General features: G+C 34.5%; 1 protein-coding gene across 1 annotated transcript in view; it reads left to right on the top strand.

Moving 5' to 3' along the window:
* LOC120778077 (nucleosome-remodeling factor subunit NURF301) overlaps nt 1-13,469 on the top strand; it is a 48,684-nt gene that overhangs the window by 24,321 nt on the left and 10,894 nt on the right. Inside the window, exons 9-10 of the mRNA XM_040109770.1 lie at nt 8,242-8,573; nt 8,820-9,028. Coding sequence (XP_039965704.1) covers nt 8,242-8,573; nt 8,820-9,028 — 541 coding nt within the window. The remainder of the gene's footprint in view (nt 1-8,241; nt 8,574-8,819; nt 9,029-13,469) is intronic.

The raw sequence follows: 13,469 nt of genomic DNA, 5'->3' as shown, positions 1-13,469 counted from the left end.
ATGGGTTTGGGTGATCTCGGAGTTTTAGATATACATATATAGTATTTCATTCTGCTGCCCTCTACTTCTTTCTTTATCATATTAATACCAAAATCATTATGGATATTTTCATTACGCATATACCATTTCGAACAAGTGATTGTTGTAAGCCATTTTGATTGGAACCTTTGTATTTTGTATTATATCAACATTAGTTGCACAGGTCGTTCCCCATAGTTGAATGCCACACATCCAAATCGGCTTTATGACCGCATTATATAAAAGTCTAGGCTAAGTCTAGAGTTTTTATTTAAAAACCAATTTAAATTTGTAGCTCTTATCTTCATGCAAGTTATTTTACTATATATACACATGTTTTCTCCACGTAAGTCTTCTATCTACATAGGTGAATACCAAGATAAGTTACTTCATTCGCTTGGGGTACTAAAATATTGTTAATTTTTACTGTTGGGCACATTTTTGGTCTTAGCGAAAATGTAACATGCTTAAACTTTTGTTCGTTCACAGTCAAACAGTCAGCAAAGCCAGCTGGCTAGCCGTTCTTCGACAGAACTTAAGTGCTCCGCTAATATTCTTCATTCTATTATGAGGCATTTGTTACGACTCACTAAAGCTGTGTCATCCGCAAAAGTTGATGTCAATACATTATTAGCTGTTGAAAGATCTGCTGTATATATGATGTATAGAGTTGGGCCTAAAACACTGTCGTGTGGTCGTCAGATATGAAATCTCCTACTTTAACCATAAATTGTCTATTTTTTAAATAAGACTCGCAATGTTTTATTCAATTCTAAAGGTAGAATGTTTTTAATCTTATATAAAAGGTCTTAATGCAACACCTTATCAAACGCCTGAGCTACGTCTAGAAATATACATACATAGGTGAACAGTACTCTCTGTGCTCAAATGCTTTTTTTATTTCGTTAGTAATTTTATTTACTTGCTCTATCGTGCTATTTTTTCACGAAACCCGAATTGGTGCGTTGTTATTATATTATTCTCGTGAAGGAAAGCCGACATCTTTGGTAGTAACACTTTTTCAAATATTTTAGAAAGACAGGGTGAAAGACTGATTGATCTGTACGAAGACGGCTGTGTTAAGTCGTTCCCAGGTTTGTCTGTCAAGATAATATGCGACTTTTTCTTGAAATTTGATAGTATCCGAAGCTCAGAATTGCATGGACTAGAAAGCACCTCTACATCAATATTTGGTAACTCAATACAATTTTTCGGGTAATGTTCTCATGTCCTGGCGACTTTTTTGGATTATGTCCTTTTATGATTCTAATAGTTTCAGAAGTTGAAGTCTTAAAAGATTCGAGTGACTCGTTAGCTGTGGTGGGTAAGATTGACAGCTGAATATTGTTCTTTGGGCAATTAGGTTTATATACCTTTTATAGGTGATTTGCAAAACAATTAGCCTTTTCCTCGTCACTTCGAGCCCAATTTCCACCCAAGTTTCATATAGGCATATTTTGATGGACTTTTGGGCTTTCCAAAGGGAATTTGATTTAATTTGGACACAGCTTCTACATTTCAGTGTTGAATTCTTCAGCGCGCTTGAGCGTTTTTTTTAATTTATTTCAATTGACGCTGAGTGGAGGGGGAGTGATTTATCTGCCATTCTCGTCTTGCACGCCTTTTTTCACTTACAAGCTTTTCTATTTCACTATTAGTGATTTTTCTGAAACCATGCGGCTTATAGCTTTTGTTTGGTGTTGCTAAGTCTGCATTAGTTACTATATCATTGAGTTCTCTTATGCTTTCGTAAATATTTCTTCATGTATATATAGTTTGTACACAATATTAATGTGATTAATCACGTATTTTTTATATTTTAGCCAATTCGATTTATAAGATAGTGGACCCACTTTTGGATCAACGAATATGAGTTGTTCACATATCTTTATTATTACAGGAGAGTGATCAGAAGATAGATCAGTACATGCATCAACTGTTATGTGCGATTTATTTACATTTTTGATTACAGCAAAATCAATTATTTCTGGTATTTTATTACGATCACTAGGCCAATATGTCGGCTTACCAGGAGATATTATGTCAAGGTTATTGTGCCTATTTATAATAGTGTGAGCTGTATCAACAGCTGTTGTTCTTTCGGATTAATTAGTCGTGAGCCCCAATACATGTTTTTTGCATTGTAATCTCCTCTTGCTAGCAATCTACGACCTAGCGTTCCAAAAAAGTTAAATTGGATGTCTTTAATTTTAAATCGAGGTGGGGAGTATATATGTAGCTGTCAGTTTTAAGTCGCCACAAGGATTTTTACGCTCTTGTAACCACTTGCTACAGAGTACTATGGTTTTGTTCACCTAACGGTTGTACGAATCACCTAAAACTAAACGAGATAAATATAGGGTTACATACAGTTATGTTAAAAATAATAAGGACAGTGATATGCAGTTCATGAAGTTAATGTGCATGCTAAAATGAGGAGAAATTAACAGCAAAATAACTAATCAAATTTATTGAGAATAAATTAAAAATACGTTTTTTTTCAGCTTTAGCTGTCTATGATAGACGTTCTCTGTTTATAATATATATATCGTATATTTATAAATATACGTTCTCTGGTACAACCTTGAATCTTATGAACGGTCGACGCCCAACTCAGTATGCTATTCAAATATCATCAAAACTAGTTTTATATAGATGTTGCATACTTTTAAGCGCATCTTTTTGCTGAGGTGCTTAAACTTACTATCGCCTTCCTACAGTGTCGCTCAAATATTCTAGATTTCAGCACCATTTAAAAAAGTTGCAAACAAACACACATACATACATACATACAAGTGAAGCTATTAAAAGCGTATTAATAAAAATAAGTCATTGGAAAAGTGTGTTTGTTTACAATAATTTTGTAAAAGAGCTGTTGCCTATAGGCAACATCTTGTAACTAACGAACCAGGACGCTAAGGACTTTGAAATTTTTATCACTTCATACTTGAGTTAAGACTAACATACATATATCTGCCTTAATAATGTTTTAGCTCCGCCCATTTTAATTCGGGCATGAGAGGGTTAAGAAGGCTTTGACTGTATTCCATAAATTTTCAATGGAGTTTAGATCAGGGAACCGAGGTGACCCCTTCATTATTGACCCTAAACCACTCTTTTGTACACTTAGCCGTGTTTTTAGGATCGTTGCCTTGCATAAATATCAACCTAAGTGGCATATTGTCTTCTGCGTACTGTAGCATACATTCTTGTATGAAAACTATCCCGAAACCATAACGTTTCCGCCACCATGTTTAGCATTCTTTATCGCATATTTAGGGTTGTAGGCTGCATTCTTCGGTCTTCTTACATGATAAATACCACGATCAGAATTAAATAAATTGACTTTTGTTTCGCCAGACCAATGAATGTTACGCCATTGCTCTTTAGGCCAAAGAACATGTCCTTCAGCAAACTTAAGCTTTCATTGCACGTTCAACATAGGCACTTTTCTCGGGCTTCGGCTCTTCAGATTATCCTTTATAAGTAATTTGCGATCTGTAGATGGTTCAACATCAATATTGAAATCACATTTTATTTATTTTGACGAAATAAATGTATTTTTCTCAACATTGCGAGCCATTTTTTTGGACAGACATTGTTATTTTTGACTTCCTACCGCGTGTTTCAATCTGGGAAAAATACTTTACTGCTTGTTCAACCATGGTTTTGGATACATTCAGCAAATTCGCTACTTTTCTGTCCAAATTTTCTTGTTTCACTAAATATTTAATCTGTTCTCGAGTTTTTGGATCGTAGTGCTTAACCTTTCCCATATCTTTTCTATAAAAATAAAAATCAGGTTTTAATTGATTGATATTAAAACTAAAAGTATTATTTTTGCCTTATCTCTGCAAAAAACACGTTTCAGTAAAACTATTTTCGTTATTGGTTTTGAATAGCACGCTGTCCTTATTAAATCGCACAACTGCTTGCGGATTTTGTTAAAAACAAAATGGATATTTACGAAATGTATGCAATTCCTTTGCATTTGTCTAACGGATTATTTTTTTAACTAATGAGTGATAATGCCGTTTACTGGCGGAAATTTTCGTGTCTCACTACAATTTTATTCTTGTTTTGTTTTTATGCATCCCAGCCCATATTATTTCTTATGTAAATGTATATATAAATGATCAGGATGGCGAGAAAAGTTTAAATCCGGTTGACTGTCTGTCTGTCTGCCCGTCCGTGCAAGCTGTAACTTGAGTAAAAATTGAGATATCTCGATGAAACTTGGTATGTGGGTTCCTTAGTACAAAAATATTCGAGTTTTGAAAAAGAGGGCGTGGCTCGGCCCTCTAAAAAGTTTAATGTACATACAGTGTGCAAAATCCATATTCGTACACCACTGTGGTCAATTGAGCCTCAGCGTACAACCGAACATAGATGCGCAACACCGACACACCGCATTCATCATTTCACCACACACGTTCCACATCACTTCCACACACAACCTTCACAATGTCACCGCTACAGCAGATCTAGCAGCTGACCGACACCTTACACCAAACACTAAAAAAGGAATAACGGGCAGCGGGCCGGCCTCTTTTCCGACCTCACGCTCAAGGAAGTAACAACGCGCGCGCTCGACCTCTTTTTTCATCTTTAACGATATTTTTAAATTCATTATTAAAATTGTGCTTTTCTTTACAAAAAAAAAAAGTTGTTTAAAGTGGCGATTTTTCCTCGTCGTCATAAATAATTATTGTAATTTCTTCATCGGAAACAAAAAAGGGTAGTTTATTGTGCAAGTTGGGGATATTTCCAATACTGGTTTTCTATGTTATCACCACTCATTCTACATTTAATTGAAAGATTCACTTAATTTTGTGTTAATATATTATACGTTAGAAGTACTTCTCTGAGTGTCTAAAGTTTTCTAAAATTTAAAACGTAATTGCTAGTTTATGGCAATCATTACGAAATTTCTAAGCAAAATTCGTATTCGTACAGCATGGCATCCTCCAATACAAAGCTGGGAATGTACCGTTACTTCGAAATTTGGAAATTCCCGATAAGAAGTTTCTTGTGTTTGCTCTATTTCTTGAAGTGTGCTTCATTTTTTGTGGAAAAAGTTTTCACTTTTTAGCTTAAAAATGGGACGGAAGCCAAGTGAATTAACAAATGAAATGAGAAATTTGATTATAAATTTAAATAAAGATAGCAAATCTCTTCGAGAAATCGGAAAAATTACGAAACGGAGCTGCTTCACTATTCAATCCATTATTAAAATATAAAAAGAAAGCGGAAGAATCAATAAAAAGGTCAGAAATCAAAACAGATGCATTTTAAATAGGCCCAACAATCTTTTATTCTACGAGAAATAAGAAAAGATGTGACTATTAGTGCGGTGAATCTTTCTGCTCTTTTGAATTCAAACTATGGTATCAGTTTTACAGCACAAACTGTACGAAGTTACATAAATAAATCGGATTTCAGAGCAGAGTCGCACAAAGAAAACCATTTATCAATGCAATCAATAGAAGAAAGCGTATAATTTTTGGAAAAGGGTGATTTTATTTAAACACGGCGTATCATCTGTGATGGTTTGTGGATATTTCAGTTCTTCGGGAGTAGGAAATTTGCACTTTATTGTGATGGGATAATGAATGCTAAGAAGCACATAAACATACTTAAACGAAATCTACACCAAAGTGCTGAAAAATTGGGTTTGGGAAGTCACTTCATTTTCCAGCAGGATAATGACATTAGATACAAGGCTTTGGATATTATATAACTGTCCAAAATACCTGAAAACGCCACCTCAGAGCCCTGACATAAACCCAATTGAGAATTTATGGTCTATCTTAAAAAATTCATTAAAAAAATATAGCATTAGAAATCTTCAGGATCTTAAACGAGTTTTAAGAAAAGAATGGGAAAAAATGGGATCGTCGCTTACATTTTATTTTAAACAAAAAGGGTATCCAACCAAATATTAATTTTTATATAACATTAATTTATTTTGTACTTTAAATAGTGTACGAATATGAACTTTGCTTTATAGAAAATGTTAAGTTTGCTTAAAAATGTGAATTTTTTCAGAAAAATTAATTTATTTAATAGAATGATATATACAAGTATGTATATATGTACGTTTATATTTAAAATAACAACTTTTTTTGTACTTAATTGACAATATTTTTTATGTGCAAAATTGCTATAAAATACGTGCTGTACGAATATGGATTTTACATACTGTACCTCCTAAACCACTTAAGCTACAACAACCAAATTTGCTGAGTACAAATAAGAACTTCTACCGGCTGTATGAAAATGAATGAAATCGGAGGATAACCCCGCTCACTCCGCAAATGACGGTTCTGTTAAAAACTACTAAAAGCGCGTTAAATCAATAACTAAATTTCCCAGAAACAATAAATTTTACCATCGAGATGGTATGAGAGAGCTTTACGAAAGCTGGTGTGAAAATTGGACGATGGGCCTGGCACCGGCCACTCTTTGGTGAAATCCCATATTTCGGAACCCGACCAAACCAATTTCGACAAAATTTAGTAAGTGGCATTTTTCTTAAATTCTTATATCAGGCTGTGAAAATTTACGAAATCAGACAACAACTACGTCTACTTCCCATATAGCACAATTTTAAATTCCACTTGATTCGTTCAGTTTCAAGTACACATTTCATATAAAGGGATAAACCTCTGCCCGAATAATACTTTTGGTGTGTGCCACCTCATGACGAAAAATTGTTTAAATCCAATAATAATTCTTCAAGCCTCTAGGCACTAAATATTTAGACCCCGGTACCAATAGTCGACTTTTGATCGAAAATGTTGGTCAATGTGTGAATATATCTCACTGAAATTAAGGGATAATCCTTCTCTTATAATCGTATGTCAAAAATGAGTTTGATGGAATCAATATTTCCCTTAGCCCCATATACCTAATATAAAGATTTACCAAAGAAAATAAGAGCGGGTGTATTGGTTGTTAAGGTTTTCATGGTAAAAAAAATTTTTCGTTTGCGAATTTATTTCTTAAAAATGGAGTGAATAATTTTATTCTGACCTTTTGTACATTATTGAGCATACTTTTGATAAAGAAATATTGCTAAAAAAGAATAATAAATATTTCTTACATATTGACCAATAGTACGGTATAAAGACAACCGGAAGTTCGAAAATATATGTACATATATAGTATATACAGTGTGCGACAAAACTAAAGCACCGAATCTACCCTGTCGATATTTAAATGAATAAAACATGCATTAAAATAAAGTTTTATTAATCGGACATTCATTGTTCTTTTTAAATCAGTAAAAATTAGACAAATCTAAAGCCCGAAAAAATTTTATGTTTAAAAATTTTTTCTTTTAATATTTGTGTATCCATCATTTTTTCAAATACAGTTACACATCGGCGAGGCATGGAGCCAACTAATTTATTAGAAATGCTTCCCCTTGCATCTTTTATTTGTATGAGTAAAGCAACCGTGTTTTTACAATTTTCACGTCTAATTTTTCGATATAGAATTTCCCTTAAGTTCCGAGTTAATCCAATTTGGACAGCTCGTGGTTATATAGATCTTGAAATAGTATTTCAGTTTGATATACAATCAACCTCATTGCATAATGAATTGCAACGAATGTGCGCTCTTTCTATTTAGCTAATAAATACACATATCCAAAATTTGCTGATCAATAAAGATGTTTAAGCAAAAAATTAATATGTGCGGTTAGAAATCATAGTAATATGCTTTAGTTTTGTAGCACCAGAATTTTGTTGTTTAAGGTCAAACAAACAGCTGTCAATCACACTCCAACTCCAATTGTTTTATAGATGCCAAAATCCCGAATTTTTTATCGATTGAATTTGATTAGATTGTAATAAATCTAACAGCTGTGTTATTCATAAATATAGGTAACTTAAATCCTTAGTATTTAAAACTTTGGCAAGTCGTTTGCTTATATATTATAGAATAAAAGATTAAAATCCGCAATTTGTGAAGCAGCAGAATGATTAATCCTCGATTTATTAATATGTGATTTACTTTTAATTTCACAAAATGTAATGGTAGTCATATGTATGTACATATATGACATAAATACTTAATCATTTGTACTTAATAAATTTTTATCATTGAAATGAGAAATCTTCACATTTAATACCGTTATATTTTTTGTATTGAAAAATACAATTACAGACAATTTATTGATTTTTCTTAACACATTTTAAATTTTGTTTTCTCCAAAAGCCAACAATAAAAATATACTCACTAAAGGCAATTCTAATACAAACAACGTACAAGACGAGCAACGACAGCAAGATAAATCAACAAATGTCAGCACACCGGTCAGCAGTGTTTCGAGTAGAAAGCGACATCTCTACAAAACTAAAAATGAAAACGGTGATTGGAATCAGCACCAACAGCAGCAGCGTACACCCAAAAAGTCGAATACAACCACAATAAATGATAAGAGCGTCATCACAGCATTTTCAACAAAAAATACGCTCAGGGATAGCAGCGCTAAACGTGGCGAATTATTGCTGCTCGATGATAATGAACAACTAAATCAAGCATTAAATGTAAGTTGCATTCCGTGTGAAGTAATTATTATTTTCAATATATGCTCAACATAAATATTACACATTCGCGATTTGTTAAGTTAGCACAGCTCAAACGGTATACATTTAGAAATCAATACGAAGTTATTTACATTAAAAAATTAATAATAATTTATTTTTAGTAATTACAGCGCGTGAAGCTGCGCAGTCGTATTAATGATCAGAGCTCAAAAATATTTTATGTCTTATTAATTTTTTTTTTTGCAGCACACACTGGAACGTCATAAAGACCTCTTGAAGAAGAGCATATTAAAAAAGCGTTCACTCTTGGAGCGTAATTTGCAACACGAAATCACGGAAGAAATGAATAGTGAGTTACTAAGTTCCTCAGAAAAAGTTGAAGCAAATAAGAAATTCTGTAACACCTCGAGTGGTGGAACTAATGCTGGCGGTTTAGCGACAAACGAAGTAAAAAAGTAAGTACATAATACAAAGTTTTGCTTTTGATATTCGAGGATTATTTTTACATCTTTATAAAGCCATAATTTTGTGCACCTAACGGTAGTTTGCAAAAAAAAAGCGAATATGGTATAAATACATATATATGTAAGTATTTCGATATTATATTTGCGTTAAAGTGTGCAGAATATGTTCTAGAAATGAAAATATTTTGATTAATCCATTTATAAAGTGGAATCGTACTTTATTAACAATTTACTTGATTTTAACAATTTTTATAAAAAAGCTTTAACGAAACACAAGGAAGAATTGAAAATATTTGGGAAAATTTCGATTCGAATACTAAATTACAACGTTTACTTAGTGGATGCAAAACTTGAACAATGTAGTTAGTTTTGCCACACCTTTTATTTTTTCGTAATTTCTTGTATTTTTTAGTCTCGCCTAAAAACGAGATGTTAATTAAAATACAAAAAAAAAAACAAGAAAAAAAGTTAACTTCGGCTGCACCGAAGCTAATGTACCCTTCACACGTGCATTTCTTTTAGTAACCATGTGTTTAAGTAAATCTATGGAAGCTATATGCTATAGTAATCCGATGTAAACAATTTCTTCGGAGGTTACATTATTTCTATAAACAATAACTCATACCAAATTTCGTGAAGATATATCGTCAAATAAGAAAGTTGCCAATGCAAGCATTTGATTTCGAACATTCAGTTTGTATGAAAGCTATATTCTATAGTAATCCGATCTGAACCATTTTTTCGGAGATTATATTATTACATTAAGCCGTAATCCATGTCAAATTTCGTTAAGATACCACGTCTAATGCGAAAGTTTTCCATACAAGCTCTTGATTCCGATCGTTCGGTTTGTATGGCAGCTACATATATGCTATAGTTAACCGATCTAAAAAATTTCTTTGGAGATAACATTGTTGCCTTAGAAAATAATCTATATTAAATTTCGTTAATATATCTTGTCAAATGCAAAAGTTTTCCATACCAGCACTAGATTCCGATCGCTCAGTTTGTATAGCAGCTATATGCTATAGTAAGCCGTTCTGAACAATTTCTTCGCATATTACATTTTTATCTTAGAAAATAACCTGTGTCAACTTTTGTGAAGATACATTGACAAATGTGAAAGTTTTCCATACAAGAACTTGATTCCGATCGTTCAGTTTGTATGGCAGCTATATGTTATAGTGGTCCGATATCGGCTGTTCCGACAAATGAGCAGCTTCTTGAAGATAAAACGACGTTTGCAAAATTTCTAAACGATATCTTAAAAACTGGGGGACCAGTCTCTCTCATGTCTAGTTCCTTGCACTTCTTGCATGTATCGCCTTTACTTTCGAGACCGTGTGAATAAAAAGCATGTGTATTTTTCTTCTTGTACATGTGAATATCTGGTCAGCTGTTGATTTTTCAGGTCTAAAGCCACATTGATAAGGTTCACACAATATGCTTGATAAAACCCACGGTAGTTGGCGCTGATTGTGGAGTTTCCCTTTTTGTGGATTGGGCAGACCACATTTAAATTCCAATCGTTGGACATGCTTTCGTCCGACCATATTTTACAAATCAGCTGATGCATGCTCGGTGTCAGTTCTTCGCCGCCGTGTTTGAATAACTCGGCCGACAATCCATCGGTCCCCGCTGCTTTGTTGTTCTTCAGACGGGTAATTGCTATTCGAAATTTTTCATTGTCGGGCAATGGAACGTCTGCTCCATCATCGATTGGAGAATCGTGTTCGCCTTCTGGCGTTGTACTTTCACTGCCATTCAGCAGGTTGGTGAAATGTTCCCTCCATAATTTTAGTATGCTCTGCGCATCGGTCACTAGATTACATTTGGGGGTTCTACAAGAGTATGCTCCGGTCTTGAAACTTTCGGTTAGCCGCCGCATTTTTTCGTAGAATTTTCGAGCATTACCCCTGTCGTCCAGCTTATCAAGCTCTTCATACTCATGCATTTCGACCTCTTTCTTTTTCTCTCTGCAAATGCGTCTCGCTTTCCTCTTCAATTCTCGGTATCTATCCCATCCCGAACGTGTTGTGGTCGATCTGGTTGGTTTTTCGATCCGGAGACAGCCAGGTGGCTTGATGAATTTTTGTATACTGGAATCTAGTACTACAGATAACCATATTTCGAGCCCCGGCGAAGTCGATCAGCCTCAAAATGTTTCATCGTGGAGGCTGAATTTAGCTAACCAAAGATACCTTCTTTGTCGACCCTGGCATTGAAGTCGCCAAGCACGTTTGTGATATCGTGGTGGGAGCTCATAGAAGGCATCTTTGGTCACATGTCCTTCTCTTCCGTCGGGGTGTGGGCGCAGATCAGCGATATGTTGAAGAACCTCGCTTTGATGCGAATTGTGGATAAACGTTCATCCACCGGGGTGAATGACAGTACTCGGCGACGGAGTCTCTCTCCCATCACGAATCCCATACCAAATTTGCGCTCCTTTATATGGCCACTGTAGTAAATGCCACAAGGACCTACTCCTCTCTACTTGTCCCGTCCATCGCATTTCTTGGACGGCGGTGATGTCAGCCTTCACTTTAACGAGGACATCAAAGAGCTGCGCAGCGGCGCCTTCCCAACTAAGGGACCGGACATTCCAGGTGCATGCCCTCGTAGTCCTTAATTCGTTTGCCATGGTCGTCATCAATAGGGGGGTCTCTCATCCGAAACTTGTTGTTCTTTTTCATTGGGTGCGTTTTTTTTACATGGCGGGTACCAAACCCAGCGCACAACCCTGCGATGGGGATGTTTAGCCTTCTTACTTTAGCTCGCCTTCAAACGGATGTTCTTAGGTTACCCAGAGGATACTTGGCAAAGACCGGAAGTCCTGGGGTCGAATCGTTACATCCGTGCACGGATCGGCAAACATACGAAAGAAAATTACGTGATACGTCAATCGTATGCGGTGATTGGCATTATGACGTACGATAGCAAACGGATCGTAATGTATTTTCAATTCACAATAGTTTTTAAATTCCACATTGCTTTGGATCGTATTTTTAGGTCACAATAGATAGGGAACTGTCAAAACTGTTGCAAAATTTTCAATAAATTATCAAAAGCTAATTAAATATCAAAATGAATCCAACTTTGTTTTTTCATTTGAGCTTTGCTAACGTTTGTAAGGCATTACATCACATCTGCATAAAATTTACAACAATTTGCGACCCTCAAAATTGTGATTCTTATCACACACAAGAAATAGACACCGGGGTAGCGAACCGCTTCACCGCAATCGACCACACGATAAGAGATCAAATAAAGTATTCTTTAATCAATTCAATTCAAAAATGTATATGTCCTTAACCTTGTAAATAATTTTATTTTTATTGTCAACTAAAATACAAAAATTTTGTTCATATAAATAAATTTTTTTTTAATTTTTAATGAGACTTTCCATTCATTGGTTTCTTGTTTATAATCTTTATTACTAAAAATTATATGCGTAGAACACTTTAAATTAAAAAAAATTTTGCTCACATTTCCATAAATTTGTCTATTACGATTGGTAGTTCGCGTTCGAACGACGATTCGAACGAACGAATACGTTTATATACTCGTTCACGTATATCGTCATGCCAGATTACGATAGAAGCGCTACGATCACGTATATCATAATACGAAATACGTGACGTGACGGCTTTTACGTGACGAGTGATACGTTCACGGATGTAACGATTCAACCCCTGAGCTGCTTGAGCCATATATAAAAGAATAGTTTCTGACCACTCTCAAGTGAATGACGATCAAAGAACTTTCCTCACTTGCGTGAACTTCTACACATGACTCCATCCTCCTAACCATGTATGACATTCCAATATTTTCGCCTTTCTCTACTTGTAAATAAATTTTTTCCATTACCTCCTGCCCAATATCTCCATTTTTAATTATTTCTCCGTAATTTTCTTCGCTCATTAATTCGTTAACCATACTAAGTTTGATATTGTTGCCCTTATCAATAATATTATTCAATGTTTCTCAAAAATGTTTTAAAATTTTGCTGTTGTGTTCTGCTCTTCACCTTCATTTTCTTAGTCGCAAAAAAATCCCATTCAAACTGAAAAGTGTTGTCAATAATTTTTCTTTGTAAGGCCTCTGGACTCATCTTAATATATAAAATATAAATAAATATACATCTTTAGGGAATTAACACAATTGACCAATGTTGGTTATAGGCAGCATAGCTTTACAAAACTATTATAAACATCTCTTCTGTTTTTCAACATTATTAATTTTATACTCTTGCAACCAGTAGCTACAGATTATTATAGTTTTGTTCACCTAACGGTTGTACATATCATCTAAAACTAATCGAGATAGATAGATTGACGCTACGTAGTTTGCAGTAAATGATGTCATTTTCCAATAAATCACTTATTTTTGCTGTACCCTTTTACTTTAAGAGGGGAGCCTGCCTTAGAGGCAT

This window comes from Bactrocera tryoni, chromosome 5, assembly GCF_016617805.1.
Source record: "Bactrocera tryoni isolate S06 chromosome 5, CSIRO_BtryS06_freeze2, whole genome shotgun sequence".
NCBI classification, from domain to species: domain Eukaryota; kingdom Metazoa; phylum Arthropoda; class Insecta; order Diptera; family Tephritidae; genus Bactrocera; species Bactrocera tryoni.
Note: the sequence above shows the minus strand (reverse complement) of the source record. Positions and strands in the feature narration are given on the sequence as shown.